The 20,006-nt window shown below is 46.1% G+C and overlaps 1 protein-coding gene across 1 annotated transcript in view; it reads right to left on the bottom strand.

Annotated features, from left to right (window-relative positions):
• The window catches only part of LOC123749013 (nephrin), a 129,568-nt gene that overhangs the window by 57,078 nt on the left and 52,484 nt on the right, over positions 1 to 20,006 (bottom strand). Inside the window, exon 2 of the mRNA XM_069330003.1 lies at positions 8,559 to 8,691. Coding sequence (XP_069186104.1) covers positions 8,559 to 8,691 — 133 coding nt within the window. The remainder of the gene's footprint in view (positions 1 to 8,558; positions 8,692 to 20,006) is intronic.

Genomic DNA, 20,006 nt, shown 5'->3' with positions numbered 1-20,006 from the left:
GTGGACCCCATACCCATCCCGTGGGTGGTAGTGGTCCCCATACCCATCCCGTGGGTGGTAGTGGACCCCATACCCATCCCGTGGGTGGTAGTGGACCCCATACCCATCCCGTGGGTAGTAGTGGACCCCATACCCATCCCGTGGGTGGTAGTGGACCCCATACCCATCCCGTGGGTGGTAGTGGACCCCATACCCATCCCGTGGGTGGTAGTGGACCCCATACCCATCCCGTGGGTGGTAGTGGACCCCATACCCATCCCGTGGGTGTAATGGGAGAGATTAACTAGGCACATAATGACCTCAGGAACTGTACCCCGAAATTCCTTTTAACTAAGACAGTGAGACTCGTGTTAAGCTAGTTACAGAGTCTAATGTAATACACTTCACCATTGTTTTACAGCATAAGTAGTGTGGTTGAAAAACACCCTCTCAACAGTCTATAAGAGTAGCAAGCCGCCGGCTTCCTGTCCCCCTGTCAAGGCCACTAGGGAGATAATGACCCTCGGGTAAATTCAGGTATATATCTTGCTGTCAAGAACCGGCATTGTATTAGGAATTAGTTTTTGCACGAATTTTCGGTAATCTTCGTTATAAAGTTTGTGTAAGTCTTTAAGGATACAATTACGGCTTGTTGGGGCCTTGCTTGAGGCGAATGTTGATCTACGAGCACTAAACACAGGCCAGGAAAGGAGACGAGTATAACACTGAGTTTTAAAACGACGCTACTGCTGCGGGCCGCTGCAAGCAACAGTCAGTTGGACCAAAGTTATCCACAAGACAAGCCTGGCTCCCAGGTCTGGCTTGGGCCGTAGACGAACTCCCTGAACCCATCCCAGGTATGATCCAGGTACGGTCAACATTTACAAAAAAAAAATCGTAAAATTATCTGGAGATATTTCAAGTACCAATATATGGATATAATTTGACTTCATGAAGTCGATTGATGTCATTATAGAGTCCTTGTGCCCGAGGCCAGGTGGGTGCTGGAGGCTGATGTGTCCACCTCATGCCAAGCTGGAAATGAGTAAGCTTGAGTAAGCAGGCGATGAGTCACAATAACGTGGCTGAAGTATGTTGACCACCAGACCACACACTAGAAGGTGAAGGGACGACGACGTTTCGGTCCGTCCTGGACCATTCTCAAGTCGATTGAAAATCACTTGATTAAAATCGACTTGAGAATGGTCCAGGACGGACCGAAACGTCGTCGTCCCTTCAACTTCTAGTGTGTGGTCTGGTGGTCAACCAGCTTGAGTAAGCTTTAGTGGCTCTGTGAGTACTAGGAGCATCCGGTGGTGGAGGATGAGAGGAGTTTGGTGGGGGTATGAAAGGGTGGGGGGAGAGCATGGGAAGTGGAGGGAGAGGGCATGGAATGGGGGTGTGCAGTAGGAGGAAGGGAAGGGAAGGATATGGAGGGGAAGGAAAGGAATGGGGTAGGGGGGGTGTGTGGGTAATTGTTCCACTTCCCCCCACCCCCCCCCCCCCACCCCCCTGAGTAGTACAACACCTTTTTTTTTCCCTGAGACACAGTATTAAATATTAACCTGTTCAAGGTATATATTTTATATCAAATTAGGAAGCTTAAACTAATTATATACTGTGCCAATATGATAAAAGGCCCCCTCGTGTTAAGGTGGGCTTCGTAATTTATGGGTTACACTTTAATCCATAGTGCTCCTTACCTAAAATAAACTAACGTAAAATAAACAAGCCAAGGATTAACCTAACTTGAACCGAACCGAACGAACCGAACCAACTGAACCGAACCGAACGAACCGAACCAACTGAACCGAACCGAACGAACCGAACCAACTGAACCGAACCGAACCGAACGAACCGAACCAACTGAACCGAACCAACTGAACCGAACCGAACGAACCGAACCAACTGAACCGAACCGAACATGTGAGGGAGCTAGAGAGGAAAACCTCTCTCAGAGATGGTTGGCAGACCTTCATTTAAGTAAACTATATCTCTCCAGAATTTATTTTAGTACTAGCTCCCTCTGTCCACAGTTCTATAGTGCTGGCTATACAACTCTCTCCATAGAATGTCAGATATCGCCATAGAAAGGAGTGACCAATTTACTGTCCTTTTGAATAATAATGTCAGACGACCTAACGTTCAGAGCTCTCACTCCGCCAAGCAGCGAGACAGACGGAGTCACTACCAGGGTGGATAACGAGAACCTTGTGAACAAGGGAGGCTGCATCAGTGATGGTACTCGTCAAGCATCTGGGGGGTGTTATCTCGTATGGAATATTGTTCAGTCCTCTTGTTCCATTGCACAGCGGTGGCACAGCTTGAAAGTGAACAGTGAGCCTTTGCTGTAGTCACAGAATCAGTGAAGCGTTTAAACTACGACTTGACTTGTACCGCTTAAACTGCACTACTTGAAATGAATACGAGATAGATGGTATACATATATATACATATATATATATATATATATATATATATATATATATATATATATATATATATATATATATATATATATATATATGTATATGTATATGTATAATGTTCACATGGAAGATACTCGAACATTTCCAAAGCAGGTTCTAAACCTGCACTGTAAATTTACAACATAAAGGAGTAGGTGATATGGCAGGAAGTGCAAATTGAATCCAGTGGAAAGTCAGGGTGCCATGATGGCAATTCTAGAACGCAGTGTAAACATCAGAGACCCACGTTCGGCTCTCTAGTCCCCTCCCCCCCCCCCACACCTCACCACACACACACACACACACACACACACACACACACACACACACACACACACACACACACACACACACACACACACACAATAGAGGATATGTCAATGGAACAACTGTGGAATGTTGCCGGAGAAAACTGGACAAGTTTTTTGGTTGGAGTTACCAGATGAGCCTGGCTGTGATGGCTATGGATGAGAGGAGGGGGAAGGCTTTCCAGCTTCGAAAACAGGGGGCCAGATTCACGAAGCAGTTACGCAAGTACTTACGAACGTGTACATCTTTCCTCAGTCTTTGACGGCTTTGGTTACATTTATTAAACAGTTTACAAGCATGAAAACTTGCCAATCAACTGTTGTTATTGTTATAAACAGCCTCCTGGTGTTTTGGAGCTCATTAGCTCTTTAATAATTGTAAACCAAGCCGTCAAAGATTGATAAAAGATGTACAAGTTCGTAAGTACCTGCGTAACTGCTTTGTGAATCTTGCCTCAGATTCCCAGACCAGAGTCTGTCCTTCCAATGGTCCGTGAATGCAGGCCAGAGACCAGGCTGTGGGACTCCTGAAACCGTCAACAGGTAATCAATGAAGCGAGTTTACATTAATCCAGAAATTTGTAAAGGTGAATATGAAAAATGTAGAGGTCAGAATTGCATTAAAATACAGCTGGGAAAGGCATGATCCAGGAGCTAAAGTTCGGTACCTGCCAAATCTATTAGGCAAGTACACACTTCAATCCCTCCTATGTATTTTCACATATTTTAAGACCTGTTCTGTGTGGCCTCCGCCTGACCTTATCCGGGTCCTCGTTCGTACCCTGGAGAATATGCGTATTCACTTACCCTCTCACTCACCCCCTTCTTCCTTCCCTCCCACCTCTCCCACTCTCATTCTTTTCCGCTCATCCCAGTATCTTCCTTGCCACCCCCACTCTCTGTCTCTCTGTCTGTCTGTATGTCTCTCTCTCTCTCTCTCTCTCTCTCTCTCTCTCTCTCTCTCTCTCTCTCTCTCTCTCTCTCTCTCTCTCTCTCTCTCTGTCTCTCTGTCTCTCTGTCTCTCTCTCTCTCTGTCTCTGTCTCTCTGTCTCTGTCTCTGTCTGTCTCTCTCTCTTTCTCTCTCTCTCTCTCTCTCTCTCTCTCTCTCTCTCTCTCTCTCTCTCTCTCTCTCTCTCTCTCTCTCTCTCTCTCTCTCTCTCTGTCTCTCTGTCTCTCTGTCTCTGTCTCTGTCTGTCTGTCTCTCTCTCTCTCTCTCTTTCTCTCTCTCTCTCTCTCTCTCTCTCTCTCTCTCTCTCTCTCTCTCTCTCTCTCTCTCTCTCTCTCTCTCTCTCTCTCTCTCTCTCTCTCTCTCACCCTCTCCCTCCCTCCTTCAGGAGCTAGAGGAGCTCCTCAGGAGTCGAGTAAGACAACCTATCATCACTACGACAGGTCGTCAGCATCGACATCAACGACGCGCTCACTTCACAAAACTTTTCAAAGATAAAGACGCTCACTTCTTTCAAGAAAAGCATTCCTGAAAAGCCAAAAAAAAAAACTTTCTCGCTGAAGTTGCTTGTGAAGAATCTCGCTAATTAGGAACTCATAGGTGGAAATTTTGAGTTTTTGGAACGGGTAATAGAAGGTGTTGATGGAAACTGAGAATGGGTTATATAAATATATTTTTTGTTATGTTCTTTGAAAAGTACAACATTCTTATTTTTTTATAAGATAATGTCATCCGCATGTTCCCAGACGGTCATCCAAGCACGTACTATCCACACCCGATATGAACTGTGAGTTCAACCCAGGAACTCACAGTTCCTGCGACGGCGCTGGAACCAATCGTATTGGTGTATGCCTTTCCACTGGAGACTTTCAGCGCCGTGGAGATGTGGGGCCTGCTGCATGGGTAACAGCTTCTCCCCCCTAATCAACCTACCCTGGCTTTGCGCCCTGGAGAGGCCACTCCAGACCAGGCCGACACCAGAGCGCAACTCCATAGTCTCCTGAGACTGATGGATGCCTACTACTATGTATGCATGTGTGTATGTATGTATTTATATATATATGTATGTATATGCATGCAATATTTTCAGCGTTTCTTTTTGTGTGTATCAGATCTGGGGGTTGTAATACACATGCATAAGCTCGTGTGCACACACACACACACACACACACACACACACACACACACACACACACACACACACACACACACACACACACACACACGCACGCACGCACAGTAAGTACATAAAATTTTTATCGTCAGCAATTAAAGTGTGTTGTAAACGATCCCCCTTAATACTAAGTCTCTAAAGAAATTTGTACTAGACACTTACGGAACCCCCCCCCCCTCCCCATCAAATTTGCTTGTATTTTTTTGGGGACAGAGTTTACGTGTTGAGTACTGTAACGAAAGCAGTTTACCTGTTGTAATACTGTGGGGGGACTACGGCGGTGTACCTTAGTATGTAGGTTGGGATTTTAGACCAAGTGTGGATTTTTGTGGTGTCTATTGGACTCCGCAGCGTTCATTCCATCCTCTAATGAGATTAAATGTTGTGCTCACACACGCAACCATGCACGCACGCACGCACACGTAACCATGCACGCACACATACTGGTCTTACAGTAGCCAGCGTGCGTGGCATCTCTAATGAGGTCCGTGACGACGACACGGACGCGACCGTGTACTTGTTGATCTTGACTTACGAGCTTAAAAAAATAGCTTTGATTAATGGACTAGGATAGAATGTGTGTGTGCTTGCGTGCTTGCGTGTGTGCGTGCGTGGACACTCGCATCCGTCCGTCCATGTGGCAAGTATAGGCTTACCAAGAGTCACCTGAGAGATTATAGTGTAGTTTACCCTGCCACATTCCTCACACCCGCCCTCGTTCAACCTTTCCCGCCAGAACGTCCCGTTTTCTCTCAAAGGCATCGCGCGCGGGGGCTCTAAAAACACACATTACATATTCCATCGTCACTCGAGAATTGTCAGTTGCTTTTCAGACGACGCGGGGCCAACTTGTCAAAAGCCAGGCGGGTGCTTATCATGAGTTTGTCTCCAGGAAAGCGAAAGAAAGCTGTCTGATGCAAGTTTCGGAATTCTAATCACACTCACACACACACACACACACACACACACACACACACACACACACACACACACACACACACACACACACACACACACACACACACAGTTGCTGGACACAGTGTGGGCAGACTGCCTTTCCCTTGCCCTAGAGGGTATATAGGGGACTTGTTGTCGTGTGCGTTTGTGTGCGTATGTCACGCATCTCTACATGTAACTTCTCCATATGCGTATCAGTCACAGGTTAATGTGTCTGTCCCCCATGCTATGGTCCAGGAGACGCCCATGTCTCAGACGTCAGGTGGACATGGGTGAATGTGGTGGGGCTTTGACAAGGATGTATAATGTTCTTCAGGTGTACTCTTGTCATGGTAGTGGTGGTTGTGGGGGTCTTAAGTGGTCTTAGGGGGTTGTAGGGGTGATCTTAGATGATCTTAGGTGATTGTGGGTGATCTTAGATGATCTTAGGTGATTGATGGTAACGGTAGGGGGCGGATGATAATTCCCCTCCCCCTTCACATCACTTAAATTACTATTGTTAATCCACTTTGTTGAACTACTGATGACTGTTAATTAAACCCACGTTTACTGTATTTTAAATATTTTAAACTGTCTACTTTCGATCTATTTTAACCAGTGTCATCAATTATAACAGGAAAATGATTTGCAAGAATAAATACCTTGTTTATTGTCTTTAAAAATTTGTTTAGTCAAAGCAGTGGTGACCAAACCACATGCCATGGGGCCTGACGGCTGAGTGGACAGCGTTTCGGATTCGTAGTCCCGAAAGTCCCGAGTTTCTTTCGCCCTGATGTCCCCCTGTTACCTAGCAGTAAGTAGGTAATTTGCTGGGAGTTAGGCAGCCGGTTACGGGCTGCTTCTTGAGGGTGTGTAACAAAAAGGAGGCCTGGTCGAGGACCGGGCCGCGGGGACGCTAAGCCCTGAAATTATCTCAAGATAACCTCAAGATAACACATGAGAAATGGATAAACATCCTTTATCACACGACTTGTTGATGGTTCCAGGACGGACCTAAACGGCTGGCAGCTGGCTGGCTGGCTGCCTGGCTGGCTGGCTGGCTGGCTGCCTGCCTACTTGACCGGCTGGCTAGCTGGCTGGCTGCCGGCTTGACCGGCTGGCTGGCTGCCGGCTTGACCGGCTGGCTGGCCGCCTGCCTGATGGGATGGCTGTGTATATTTTTGGTTCTACTGCAGGAATCCGTCCACGATGAGGCGTGGGCAATGAAGAGACAGCTTTACCTCGCGGTAGCGAAGAGGCAGCTTCACCTCGCGGTAGTGAAGAGACAGCTTCACCTCGCGGCGCCACTTAGATTGTTGGGTAGAACGAAGGACAGAAATATGGTTTGGACACAATCCTTCCCTCCGTCCCATCCTAAATCCTTATCCTCATATCCCTTCAGACGGCACTATAGTCGTAATGGCTGAATACTTTTCCCCTGATGATTATACTTTACCTTTCCTCGTCGATGGTCTAATTGCTTTGTTCCATCACCTCTTTCCTCTTATCTGTTTTTAACTGCCAAAACCGTCAGTAGTTTCTAAGCGTCATACGACAAAGAGTGCCGGGAAGACGGGACACCACGAGCGTAGCACTCATCCTGTAACTACTACTACACTTAGGTAATTACACACACACATGACTAATACAGTTGAGAGGCGGGACCAAAGAGCCAAAGCTCAACCCTCGCAAGCACAACTAAGTGAGTACACACACACACACACACACTGCTATGGTAACACATTGTTTGTTTTATTAAGAAGTGGGTGAAATGAGGCGTAGTCATGCCCTGGGCTGTGGTTGACAGCTGTGGTTGACAGCTGTGGTTGACGGCTGCGGTTGACATTTCTGACCGCACGCAAGCTATCAAATCGCCTGCCAACCTCATCTCAACCATCAACTCAAATGATTAATTGCAAAATTCACTACTATTTGTATCCTCCTAGTGTGTGATTTAATCTCAATAGAGTTCAATTTATTGACTTGAAATTATAAGATATAATAATGTTCTTTTTTTTACAACACTTTATCATTGAAATATGGAATTATAGGGAATAAATTTTGAGACAGATAAGGTGTAGAAACTATGTAAAGAAAACGGGAGTTGACACAGGGTTGGGAAGGGTGAATTAATGAATTTAGTGTATAACGGTTTGTTCTGGGCATTTCAGAACACAGCCTGAATATAACATTTCGCGGTCACCGAACACTGCACAATACTTCACATACCAGGTATATGGGCCAGATGTATATACTGTATGGTGCATGGCTTAGGTGGAGTATGCGTCAAAATAGACGTATATACGTCAACACGCGTCGCTGTGTTAGGAAGTATACATATGTGACATACTAATTTATTGTGAATATTTGAGTTTACCTTGAAAAGCTGAATGGAAAACCACAACTTAACCTAACCTTCTTAGTATGTTAAGATATTACAATTAGTACTGAACCAATACCTATATTGATATTACAGTTTTATCAAACTAATGAAACAAAACTAAAATATTTAAATAAATTGTAAAGTAACTCAGGATATTGTCAAATTTTGCATAAAGTCTCTATTCTTTAATAAAACTGAGAGAAAGAGTTAGTGCCTTGAAAACAAAATATCACTTGAAATATACGGCATATGTACTTATTTATAAGCCAAATATTGACTATAAGCAATAAGTTATGTATGTTCATATAAGTATATGATATAAATATGACATATGTCATATATATATATATACTAGATAGCTCACCTGTATACTGGTACTGTGTCACTACCACGATACCATAGTACCAGTACTGGTTGCTCATCGGCTAGTTTTGGCTGTGGTCGGCAGGGCAGGTCCGCTCGACCCCCGGTTACCACCCACACAGATTTGGTCGAGCCTGTGACCGGATAGAAAATAAAACAAAGATAGAACAGGTTCACTGGAGAGAGAGAGAGAGAGAGAGAGAGAGAGAGAGAGAGAGAGAGAGAGAGAGAGAGAGAGAGAGAGAGAGAGAGAGAGAGACAATCTATATTAAAAATTATCTGTAAACGTGGAAATGCTTAAACAAAATATTTACCTAAAAAAATATCATTCAGGAGGACATAAACTCGATTCATAAATGTTATTCGTTTTGCAGCCGTCTTTTGAGAATTAATTTCTCGTAAATATTATAATATTGTTTTGCCCAGTCTTCTGAACAAGCAGCTTCTGGTGGCTTAATTCGATAATTATCAGATGGATCATTAGCATAATGTACCAATCAATCCAGCTGTCCACAAACCACGTACGACATTGAGTTGACTACATCGTCAATTCTTCGGCACAAAAAATCACAGAATGTTCAAGTTTTTTTTTAAGTTTATTCTTGACTTGATCAACTTGTCTGTAAGGGCAGGGAAGATGGCGACGAGCAGATACTCGACCCTGCAAGCTCAACTAGGTGAGTACACACACGCTCGTACGAACATATACGTGCCCAACCACTTGGAGGGTCGGGAGATTGAACCCCGACCTGCAAGTAGCAAGACCATCGTAGTACCCCTCCAGCCCACGCTTTAGAACTGCTTTTTTCCCTGCTGCACCTCATCGTGAAGGAATACCTGCTGTGTAGTTAAGGGAGAGAGACAACTAACCCATCAAGCAGGCGCCCAACCAGCCTGTCAAGCAGGCGGACAGTCAGTCGGTCAAGTCAGACAGACAGCTGACTTTGTCGGTCAATACAGGAGCTACGGGACCTACTCAAGCAAGTGATAAACGATCCAATCTACCTGGTGGAGATTCGCCCGATCAAGGATTGAATGCGCCCCCCCCCCCTCTAGAAGGAGGTGGTTTGCCAGCTGCTTAATTAACAAGCAGACGGAGAGACGACCTAACAAGCAGGCGGAGAGACGACCTAACAAGCAGGCTGAGAGATGACCTAACTAGCAGGCGGCTAAACTATCAATGCAGCCGTGGGCGTGTCACCTAGTTAACGCAGCAGTCAGACAATGAACAAGCCCTTGCAAAGATCCCCACTCAGAGCTCCGAGATAATCCACAATGGACCGAGATCAAATGTTGCAGCATCTCCGAACATCTGCAAATGTGGCTCAGGGCAACAGAGCACGAATTACCTTGAGGCACGAAGCTTCTTGCACTCGCTCTAGCAGGAGAGAGGCAGAGAGCCTCTACAGGAGGCGGATTAGAGACACAGAAAACGCTATAAATAAACCTCTCTGGCCATTAATACTATGTATTCTCAAAATTGATCACTATATAACTCTGTTTCCATTAACAAAGAATGTCACTGTATTCCCCTCCCCCCCCCCCTCACTCCCCCTTTCCCCATTAACGATCAACCTACCACGCAATTCCCATTAGGTTGATGGGAATCTGTTCTTGCGTCTCAGAATTTGATCTCAACCCACGAATAAGGCGAATTTAACCTGCATGATAAATCGAAAAAGTGGCAGCAATATTCGAGTGAGCTGGACTTTGTATTACGATTTTTGGTGGGCAGAAACGAAAACCTATTCTCTGCACACTGTGCTATATACTGTATGTATGTATATATATATATATATATATATATATATATATATAAATATATATATATATATATATATATATATATATATATATATATATATATGTATATATATAGATATATATATATATATATATATATATATATATATATATATATATATATATCCCGAATTAAATTATAATTTAATAGTAATAATATGTATATATGAAGAAGAATGGCTGTCTGTCTGTCATTCTGTCTGTCTATCTGTCTTTCTGTCTGTCTGTCTGTTTTGTTATCGAGGCCAGACGTATAGGGCAAGCCTCATTAGATGTTGCCAGGTGTCTGCTGACGGCATATTGGACACGAAGCTGACACCTTTCCTCCGTTGTTGTCAGCGGCTGTTGGAGTGCCAGATTGTTCTGTTTCCAGCTGGGGCTTTACCTCTCTCACCCTCCCCCCCCCATCCCCCAACCCAACCACTTAGGCTGGACGGTAGAACGACGGTCTCGCCTCATGCAGGTCGGCGTTCAATCCCCGACTGTCCAAATCGTTGGCCACCATTCCTTTCCCCCGTCCCATCCCATATCCTGACCCCTTTCCCAGTGCTATATATATAGTCGTAATGGCTTATAGCGCTTTCCCGCTGGTAGTCCCCCCTTCCCCTCGTGTTTGAGCGGCTGCAAGACCGAGTAGTTCCTTGAGACGCCCTCAAGGCACTCGTCTGAACCATAGTTCATCTCTAGAGGGGTCAGAACGTGCTGCGGATTGCCTCGGGGACTTGAGGTGAAGACCTTAACAATTGCTCGTCTGGCCGCTGTGTTATTTAAATGGCAAGCCAACTTGATTCAGTAATGATATAGCTGCTTGCTTGACAGGCTGGTTGGCAGTCTGCTTGACAGGCTGGTTGGCAGTCTGCTCGACAGGCTGGTTGGCAGTCTGCTTGACAGGCTGGTTGGCAGTCTGCTTGACAGGCTGGTTGGCTGTCTGCTTGACAGGCTGGTTGGCAGTCTGCTTGACAGGCTGGTTGGCAGTCTGCTTGACAGGCTGGTTGGCAGTCTGCTTGACAGGCTGGTTGGCAGTCTGCTTGACAGGCTGGTTGGCAGTCTGCTTGACAGGCTGGTTGGCAGTCTGCTTGACAGGCTGGTTGGCAGTCTGCTCGACAGGCTGGTTGGCAGTCTGCTTGACAGGCTGGTTGCCAGTCTGCTCGACTGGCTGGTTTGTGGCCTGCTTGAGTGCTTCGCCGGTTGCCTTCTTGACTGGCATGTCGGCTGTCTGCCTGACTGTGTGGGTTGCCTGCTTACTTTACTGGGCTGGCTAACCGCCTACTTCACAAGCAGAGTCGCTAACTGCTTGACCGGCTGGCTGATAACCTGCATGATGGGTTGATTGTTTCTTGATTGTGCAACAGGAATCCTTCCCCGCTGAGGTGCAGCAGTGAAGAGGGATAGTTCATCTCGAAGTTGTGAGGATGCTGCTTCATCTCGAGGTTGTGAAGATGCTGCTTCATCTCGAGGTTGTGAAGATGCTGCATCATCTTAAAGTTGTGAAGATGCTGTTTCATCTCGAGGTTGTAAAGTTGCTGCTTCATCTCGAGGTTGTAAAGATGCTGCTTTCATCTCGTGGGTATGAACGAGACAGCTTTATCAAGCTTTGGATTCTTGGATGTAAACGGGCATGTTTTACCGTTTACATCTGCAGGATCGAGCTCTTGGACCCCGCCTTTCAAACCGTCTGTTGTTTAATGTATTGACTCTCGATCTAATTTTTTCTCTCTCGTAAGGGCCTGACGGCTGAGGGGACAACGCTCGGTATTCATAGTCCTAAGGTTCCGGGTTCGATCCCCGGCGGAGGCCGAAACAAATGGGCAGAGTTTGTTTCACCCTGATGCTCCTGTTCACATAGCAGTAAATACGTATCTGGGAGTTAGGCAGCTGCTACGGGCTGCTTCCTGGGGGGTGTGTAACAAAAAGGAGGCTTGGTCTGGGACCGGACCGCGGGGGCGCTAAGCCCCGAAATCATCTCAAGATAACCTCATATTCTATTACATGTTTTTCTCCCTTTCACACATTCTCTTGATGCACCACTCAGCAGCTATCTCCCAGGTACCTGTTTACAGCTAGGTGAGCAGTGTGTGTGTGTGTGTGTGACTGCGTGCGTGCGTGAATGCGTGCGTGCGTGAGTGAGTGCGTGCGTGTTTAACTCTCCATCAAAACAAACAGTCTGACTTTTTGGCTAGACCTGAAATTCACGGATCAGTTATTCGTGTCAAGAAGTTATTTTGTCAATAGGAATTCAGGGTCAGTGAAATTAGGCGGTTCAAGACCATAGATTTAAAATATATATCTTCCAATCCATAATCACGGATTCTCAAGGACTTGTAATCGCTGATATAAAACAACTATGATATATTTAGATCTGATATCTTGTGTATTTAGAGCAGCACAAAACGTGGAGCAGACTGTGCGACACAGTGGTTGCCAGGATCAGGTTGGGTTACCGTTACCTGTGGCAGGTGGCTGCAGGTGACGGATCTCCCAATCCTGAGCACTCCAGGTGCAAACTCTGTGAGCAGGAACTGCGGCATGATCTCCCACACTACATCACTGAATGCCCAGTTATTAGACCTTTCAGACCAGTTGGCATGAGGTACCTGGAGCTTTGCAATTACTTTATTCACTCTCGTGTTCTTGAAGATATCATCTGATAGAGCCATGATAGCGCCCCATTCTAGAGCCATCGCTCTATACTGGGGATCTTAAAATGCCTAAAAAAAATCCTCGGTCCCATTTTAAAATTTTGCATTATATAAGACAATGTAAAAACCCATAATACTGGCGTTCGCATGTACTGGCAAGCCTGTAATGTATCAACCAGTTGGCCAGCGACGGCTTCGCATCTTGCAGGTCGGCGTTCGATCCCCGACGGTCCAAATGGATGATCACCGTTATTTCCCTCCGTCCTGATGCCTCCATGTCCTCGTATACGTCCCAAGTGCTATGTAGTCGTACTATCCTAGTGCTGTCTCCTGGTGGCTACCTTGTCCTACCTTACCCGTACACACACACACACTAGCCCGGCCTCTCACAACGGACAGGAAATGGTGTACTAGAACACTCTTGAGAACTCTTTAGAGCCATCTTCAAAATGTAACTCCTTTTCTTCTTTTATTCTTGCGGTTCTCCTCTACGTGTTATTTCTTCATCCTTCTTGCTCTTCTGTTCCGCTTCTCTGTTGTATTCCACTACAACAGACGTCGCTGCAACAGACGCCGCTGCAATAGACGCCGCTGCAACAGACGCCGCTGCAACAGAACCCAAGAACAACAGAACCCAAGAACAACAGACCCCCACAACAACAGACCCCAACAACAAACCCACCACAACAACAGACCCCCAACAACAACAGACCCCACAACAACAACAGACCCCCCAACAACAACAGACCCCCAACAACAACAGACCCCACAACAACAACAGACCCCCCAACAACAACAGACCCCACAACAACAACAGACCCACATCAACAACAGACCCCACAACAACACACCTCTCTTTACCTCTATATCTCTCACCTTTCCTCTCCCTCTTCTTCTCCATCTTCCTCCACCTCTCCCTGTCTTATTCCCTCTCGCTGCTTCCCCCCTTCCTCCCCCCCCTCCCCCCCCCCCACCAGGGGTCAGCAAAGGTCAACTCCCAGCATGGTCAAAGCAGCCACCGCCTGTTCCTGGTTTGCACAATAAAAGTAAAAAAAAAAAAAACATAAAAAAAATCCATAAACCATAATTATATAAACTGATATTTTAAGTCTGTATGTAATGGAAATAAGTTTTTTGTTTCAATTATTATAACTCCAGTAGGTTACTGTATTCGCTTTAGCTATTGTATTTGTGTCTAATCTATAATCCCAGAAAGGTCTCTGACGTATGCTACATATTTGATCAGAATTATACTAACCATATCCCGTTCATACTAATTATAGCTCATTCACGGGGCATTCATTCATTCATTTATTCATTTATTCATTCATTCACTGGGGACTGACAGCTGAATGGACAGCTCTACGGATTCATAGTCCTGTGGTTCCGGGTTCGATCCCCGGTGGAGGCGGAAACAAATGGCCAGAATTTCTTTCAACCTGATGCGCCTATTCACCTAGCAGTAAATAGGTACCTGGGAGCTAGACCGCTGGTACGGGCTGCTTCCCGGGGGATGTGTAATCAAAAGTAGGCCTGGTCGAGGACCGGGCCGCGGGGACGCTAAGCCCCGAAATCATCTCAAGATAAAGATCCAAGTCTGCATCCCTGTTACTGCATCTCCAGAGATGCAGTAACCACTATCAGGATGCAACAATGCAATTCAAAATGCAAGTTAATCGGCATGATTGCAGTATATAGCAATAGCGCATAACGAGAGTCAAGGAACCAATTGCAACAACACGTAAGAGGTTTTGTATCAACATTAAGAGTTAAATAAGATGTTCAATACTGCAATAAATGTCCCGTATTAATACATAGCGGGATGCAATAACCTGTTAACCTTTGACCTTTGGGCCCAAGAGTGCCCATTGTCTTGCTCTTGGCATTTGGGCATGACTTGAGGAGAGAGGGAGAGAGGGAGGGAGGGAGAGAGCGTGGTGGGGGTGAGAGAGGAGAGGTGGTGGTGTTGCAGGGGTGTCGTGGCAATGGGGGTGGGGGTGGGGGGGCAAGCGAGAGTAAGAATGGGGGTAGGGCAAGGAGCTGGGGAAACCCCTGACCCCCACCTGGTCAGGGGGAAAGCATGCAAGTGGCAGGAGTGGGGGGTGGGGGGGGAGGGAGTGACTGTTGCAAGGAAAGGACGTCGAGTCTGCGACAGCAAGAGTGGGCAGAAGTTGGTGTAGGGGATGAGTGGGTGGGGGGAAGGCTTCGTGGTGGGGGGGGGGGTGAGGGCGGGTCTTGGTTAAGGCTGAATGAGGCAGTTCTTGTAAGACTGAACAGGCCGGATCTGCTCTGGGTGTTAAGAAGTTCTGAGTTTAGTCAACGCAGGATGGGTTGGGAAGAGTGGGACTAACCTCCTGGTGGACTGAGAAGAGTGGGACTAACCTCCTGGTGGGCTGAGAAGAGTGGGACTAACCTCCTGGTGGGCTGAGAAGAGTGGGACTAACCTCAAGGTGGGCTGAGAAGAGTGGCCTAACCTCCAACAAGCCGCATGGAAAGACTCGTGTATATACGTTTTTCCAGATATGGAGCACGACTAGGAAGCAAGGGGTCAAGCCACAGGGGTCAGGTCAGGTCAGTTCAGAGGTCAACAAGGGAGGTATAGAATTATATTATTGGTATCTTCCCCGCGCCCCCTGATGTATATATATATTCCCTCCCGGGAGACTCCGCTAATTTATCGACGTTTTAAATAATTCCTGAATTGAGCAGAGTTTCTCTCGAGGAGAAAACCAGGTCGTGGTACTCAGTGGTGGGGAGGGAGAGGTGGTTGGGGAGGGGGAGATAGGGAGGGAAGATGGGGAGGGGAGAGTGGGGTAGGGAAGGTTGATCGGGGGGGTTCGTGTAGTGGGAAAGGGGTGATTGGTGTGGGGAGGGTTTTATTGGGAGGGACCTGTGGCAAGTGTTTATGGGTGTTTATAGGGGGGAATGAGAGAGAGGAAGGGAAATGGAAGAGTGATGTGATAAAGTGATGGGAGAGGAAAGGGTGCTGGGTTGGGTGGGAGGGAGGAACGTCTGGAAGGGGGGTGAGAGAAGTGTGAACTTCTCGTCTGTGGGACGGGAAAGCAGGCTAAAAGGCAATGTTGCAGTAGGCCTATTGGCCTACAGACGCTATATACCAAGTGCTTGCCAATGCAAGGCACAGATGCAGTAGTCTTTCCTCATATCTCAGCACCTACTCCGTCCTCGTATATCCCACCTGCTATCGTATTCTCATATCGCTACAAGTGCTATATAGTTATCCTCCCACAACACCTTATCCCCACAATTTCCTATCAGTGAGGCCTCGCCAGAGAGAGACAGAGATAACAGCACATTACCATTTCCAGCAATAACAATGTACTAGTGTACAGAATCTACCGTTTTTAAACAATAAAGCCAAGAAACCTTGTTGGTCTCAATTTGCCGGTGTTCTCAGTTCTCCCTTGGTCTTCAGGTCTGTTTTTTTTAGTGTAAAATCCCGTTTGGAAGTTGGGTGTATTGAGGCACCCGGATCACTGACCTTCTACATCACATTGTATATTAGTGTTTGTGCGTAAGTCTGTATTTTTAACACTAAATTTGCATATAGTCCTCGGCGCCTGTACCTAGAGGTTACGTCGAGAGTCTTCCATTAAAAATTAAAATGCACCAGCTTTTAGTAACGTTATTAATTTCGTTACCGACGGATATCAAGGTCATTTTTGTTTGTTTGTTACTGGTAAAGGAGTTTTTTGTGGATTCTTTATGTGCTCATGAGAGGAAAGAGGGTTAAAGTTCTGCTTGATCATATTTATTGCTAGTTCTGCTTCCTGGGGTTATGGAGCTTGGTATGAGTCTGACCAGTCATAACCCCATGCGAATGCTCCCACCTCCAGTGACGGCGTGGTTTCATGCTGGTCGTTGCTCGATCCCCGACGGTGCCAAGTGGGTTGCCACCATTCTTTTCCAAATCCTTGTCCTGATGCCCATTCCTGGTGGTATTTAAGTGACACTGGCTTGCCTCTACTTTCTGATAATTGATCTTACCTTCCTGCTGCCTGTAATTCAATTGAACTTTATTTGACCGAGAGTAACTCAACCACTTGGGCTGGACGGTAGAGCGACGGACTCGTTTCATGCAGGTCGGCGTTCGATCCCCCGACCGTCCATTTGGTTGAGCACTATACCTTTCTTCCCCGTCTCATTCTAAATCTTTATCCTGACCCCCCTTTCAAGGTCTATATATAGTTGCAATGGCTTGGCGCTTACCCCCTTCCCCGACAGTCCAAGTAGTTGGGCAGTATTCCGTTCCCCCCTTTCCCTCCATCCCGCCCTATCCTAAATCCTTATCCTCATGTCCCTTCCAAGAGCTGTATAGTCGTATTGGCTTGGTGAGCTCTCTTGATAACTGCCTCATCTTGAACGACAGTAAATTCGCATTTTGCTGAAGCTTTGCAAGATGGATGCAAATTTATTTTGATATTAGACCATCCATCAACTTCTCTATAATTGATACTAAGTTTTGTTGTAATTAGAGGCGTGGGATCTGTCCGTCCCCCCCCCCCCCTCCCTCTTTTTTTTTTAGCATTTAGACTGCAGTGGCAACTCTCCGACGTTTTCAAAGATTATTTATTGAATAGGATTTGCAAAAACTACTGAGCATTTTATATTTTTTTGGAATTGTATTAATAATATTAGCATATATTGTGTGTGGACTTGGAGAGTTTTTTCTCAAGTTAAGTTTTTTGTAATTTATTTGGGTGCAAAGTAGATTAAGAAATAAAAAAAATGTAGTGGAAATTGAGAGAGAAAGAGAGAGAGAGAGAGAGAGAGAGAGAGAGAGAGAGAGAGAGAGAGAGAGAGAGAGAGAGAGAGAGAGAGAGAGAGAGAGAGGGAGAGAGAGAGAGAGAGGGAACACCTCATTGTAGCCAAGTGCTTTTCAATTCTGGTGAACTATGTGCATGCAAGTCGGATGTTGACATAGCTGAAAAGGGTAAAGCGGGGGGATGGGGGGAGACAGAGGGTTGAATCTTTTTTTATATTTACAGTTGGTTAAAGGGAACTGAATTCCTTATACCGGCACCATTAATAACAAGAGCCAAGTCTGACCCACTCAGCAGTAGCATTTACAGCATGGTGTGTTTAAAGGGCTGGTCTCCCTGCCTAGAGCCACACCCACACCCACACCCACAGCCACACCCACACCCCACGCCCACACCCACACCCACACCCACACCCACTCCCACACCCACACCCACACCCACACCCATACCCACACCCACAGCCACAGCCACACCCACAGCCACACCCACACCCACACCCACACCCACACCCACACCCACACCCACACACACACCCACACCCACACCCACAGCCACAGCCACAGCCACACCCACACCCACAGCCACAGCTACACCTACAGCCACACCCACACCCACACCCACACCCACACCCACACCCACACCCACAGCCAAAGCTACACCAGCACCCTGCATTACTCTTCCCCCTCTTCACCTGTATATCACAAAATGCTTGCCGTAAACCCGTGAAGACTTAGTCTTCTGGTAAACTTCGAGTTGGCTCGCGGCCTTGTTCTTAGACGGTAGAGGTAGTGAGGGCACCTGGTGGCCCTACCTGTGAGAGAGAGAGAGAGAGAGAGAGAGAGAGAGGGGGGGGGGAGAGAGAGGCACTTCATGATACAAATGCAGAAGCAGAACTAACAAGATATTCATGATGTAAACACAGACTACCTATTGAGCACAGAAGGAGAACAATGAACACACACACCTCCATGTTGATCACCGATCCTTCACTCTCTCTCTCTCTCTCTCTCTCTCTCTCTCTCTCTCTCTCTCTCTCTCTCTCTCTCTCTCTCTCTCTCTCTCTCTCTCTCTCTCTCTCTCTCTCTCTCCCCCACCTCTATCATCTCCCCCTTCATCCTCCTCAGTGTTTGGTAAAAGTATGATGTTTAAGACGCCTGGCGGCCACCTCGGAGGTGAGTGTATACACACAGGGTAGAGGTGTGTGATAGTTGTGCTGGCGAAATGTTAACACGCGGAGAGGTGTGAGGTGGGAGTGGCGACGGGCCCCTAGTGCTGTGTGAGAGAGTTAATGTCCAGCCGGAAACTGAACGGATGGCAACGTTTTTCGAAAAAAACATTTTTTTTACCCGTCACAGGTGTGGCATCTATATAGTAGGTATATAAAAACACGCGCCTATTCGAATGGAACGTTGTGTCAAAATTTCAAAGTAATTCGTGATGAACTTTCGGAGATTACAGCATGTGTTGCTCTTACGTCCAGCAGATGGCGCTGTTTTTCAAAACGGCAAGTTTTTTTCCTGTCACAGGTGAGGCATGTATACAGTAAGTATATAAAAACACGCGCCTATTCGAATGCAACGTTGTGTCAACATTTGAAAGCAATCGGTAAAGAGGTTTCGAAGATTTCCCTCACATGAAAAACACAGTTTTTCCAAAAAAGCATGTTTTTTTCCGGCACAGACGTTACATCTAAATAATATGTATATAAAAACCCGCTCGGGTGCAAATGAAACATTGTGTGAAAATTTCAAAGCAATCGGTGAAGAACTTTCGGAGATTAGCGATTTTGAACAAACGAACATTTACATTTATATATATATATGTCGTACCTAGTAGCCAGAACGCATTTCTCAGCCTACTATGCAAGGCCCGATTTGCCTAATAAGCCAAGTTTTCCTGAATTAATATATTTTCTCTATTTTTTTCTTATGAAATGATAAAGCTACCCATTTCATTCTATATGAGATCAATTTTTTTTATTGGAGTTAGAATTAACGTAGATATATGACCAAACCTAACCAACCCTACCTAACCTAACCTAACCTATCTTTATAGGTTAGGTTAGGTTAGGTAGCAGAAAAAGTTAGGTTAGGTTAGGTTAGGTAGGTTAGGTAGTCGAAAAACAATTAATTCGTGAAAACTTGGCTTATTAGGCAAATTGGGCCATGCATAGTAGGCTGAGAAGTGCGTTCTGGCTACTAGGTACGACATATATATATATATATA

The sequence above is a fragment of the Procambarus clarkii genome, chromosome 23, assembly GCF_040958095.1.
Source record: "Procambarus clarkii isolate CNS0578487 chromosome 23, FALCON_Pclarkii_2.0, whole genome shotgun sequence".
In the NCBI taxonomy this organism is placed as follows: domain Eukaryota; kingdom Metazoa; phylum Arthropoda; class Malacostraca; order Decapoda; family Cambaridae; genus Procambarus; species Procambarus clarkii.
This window is presented reverse-complemented; position numbering and strand designations above follow the sequence as displayed.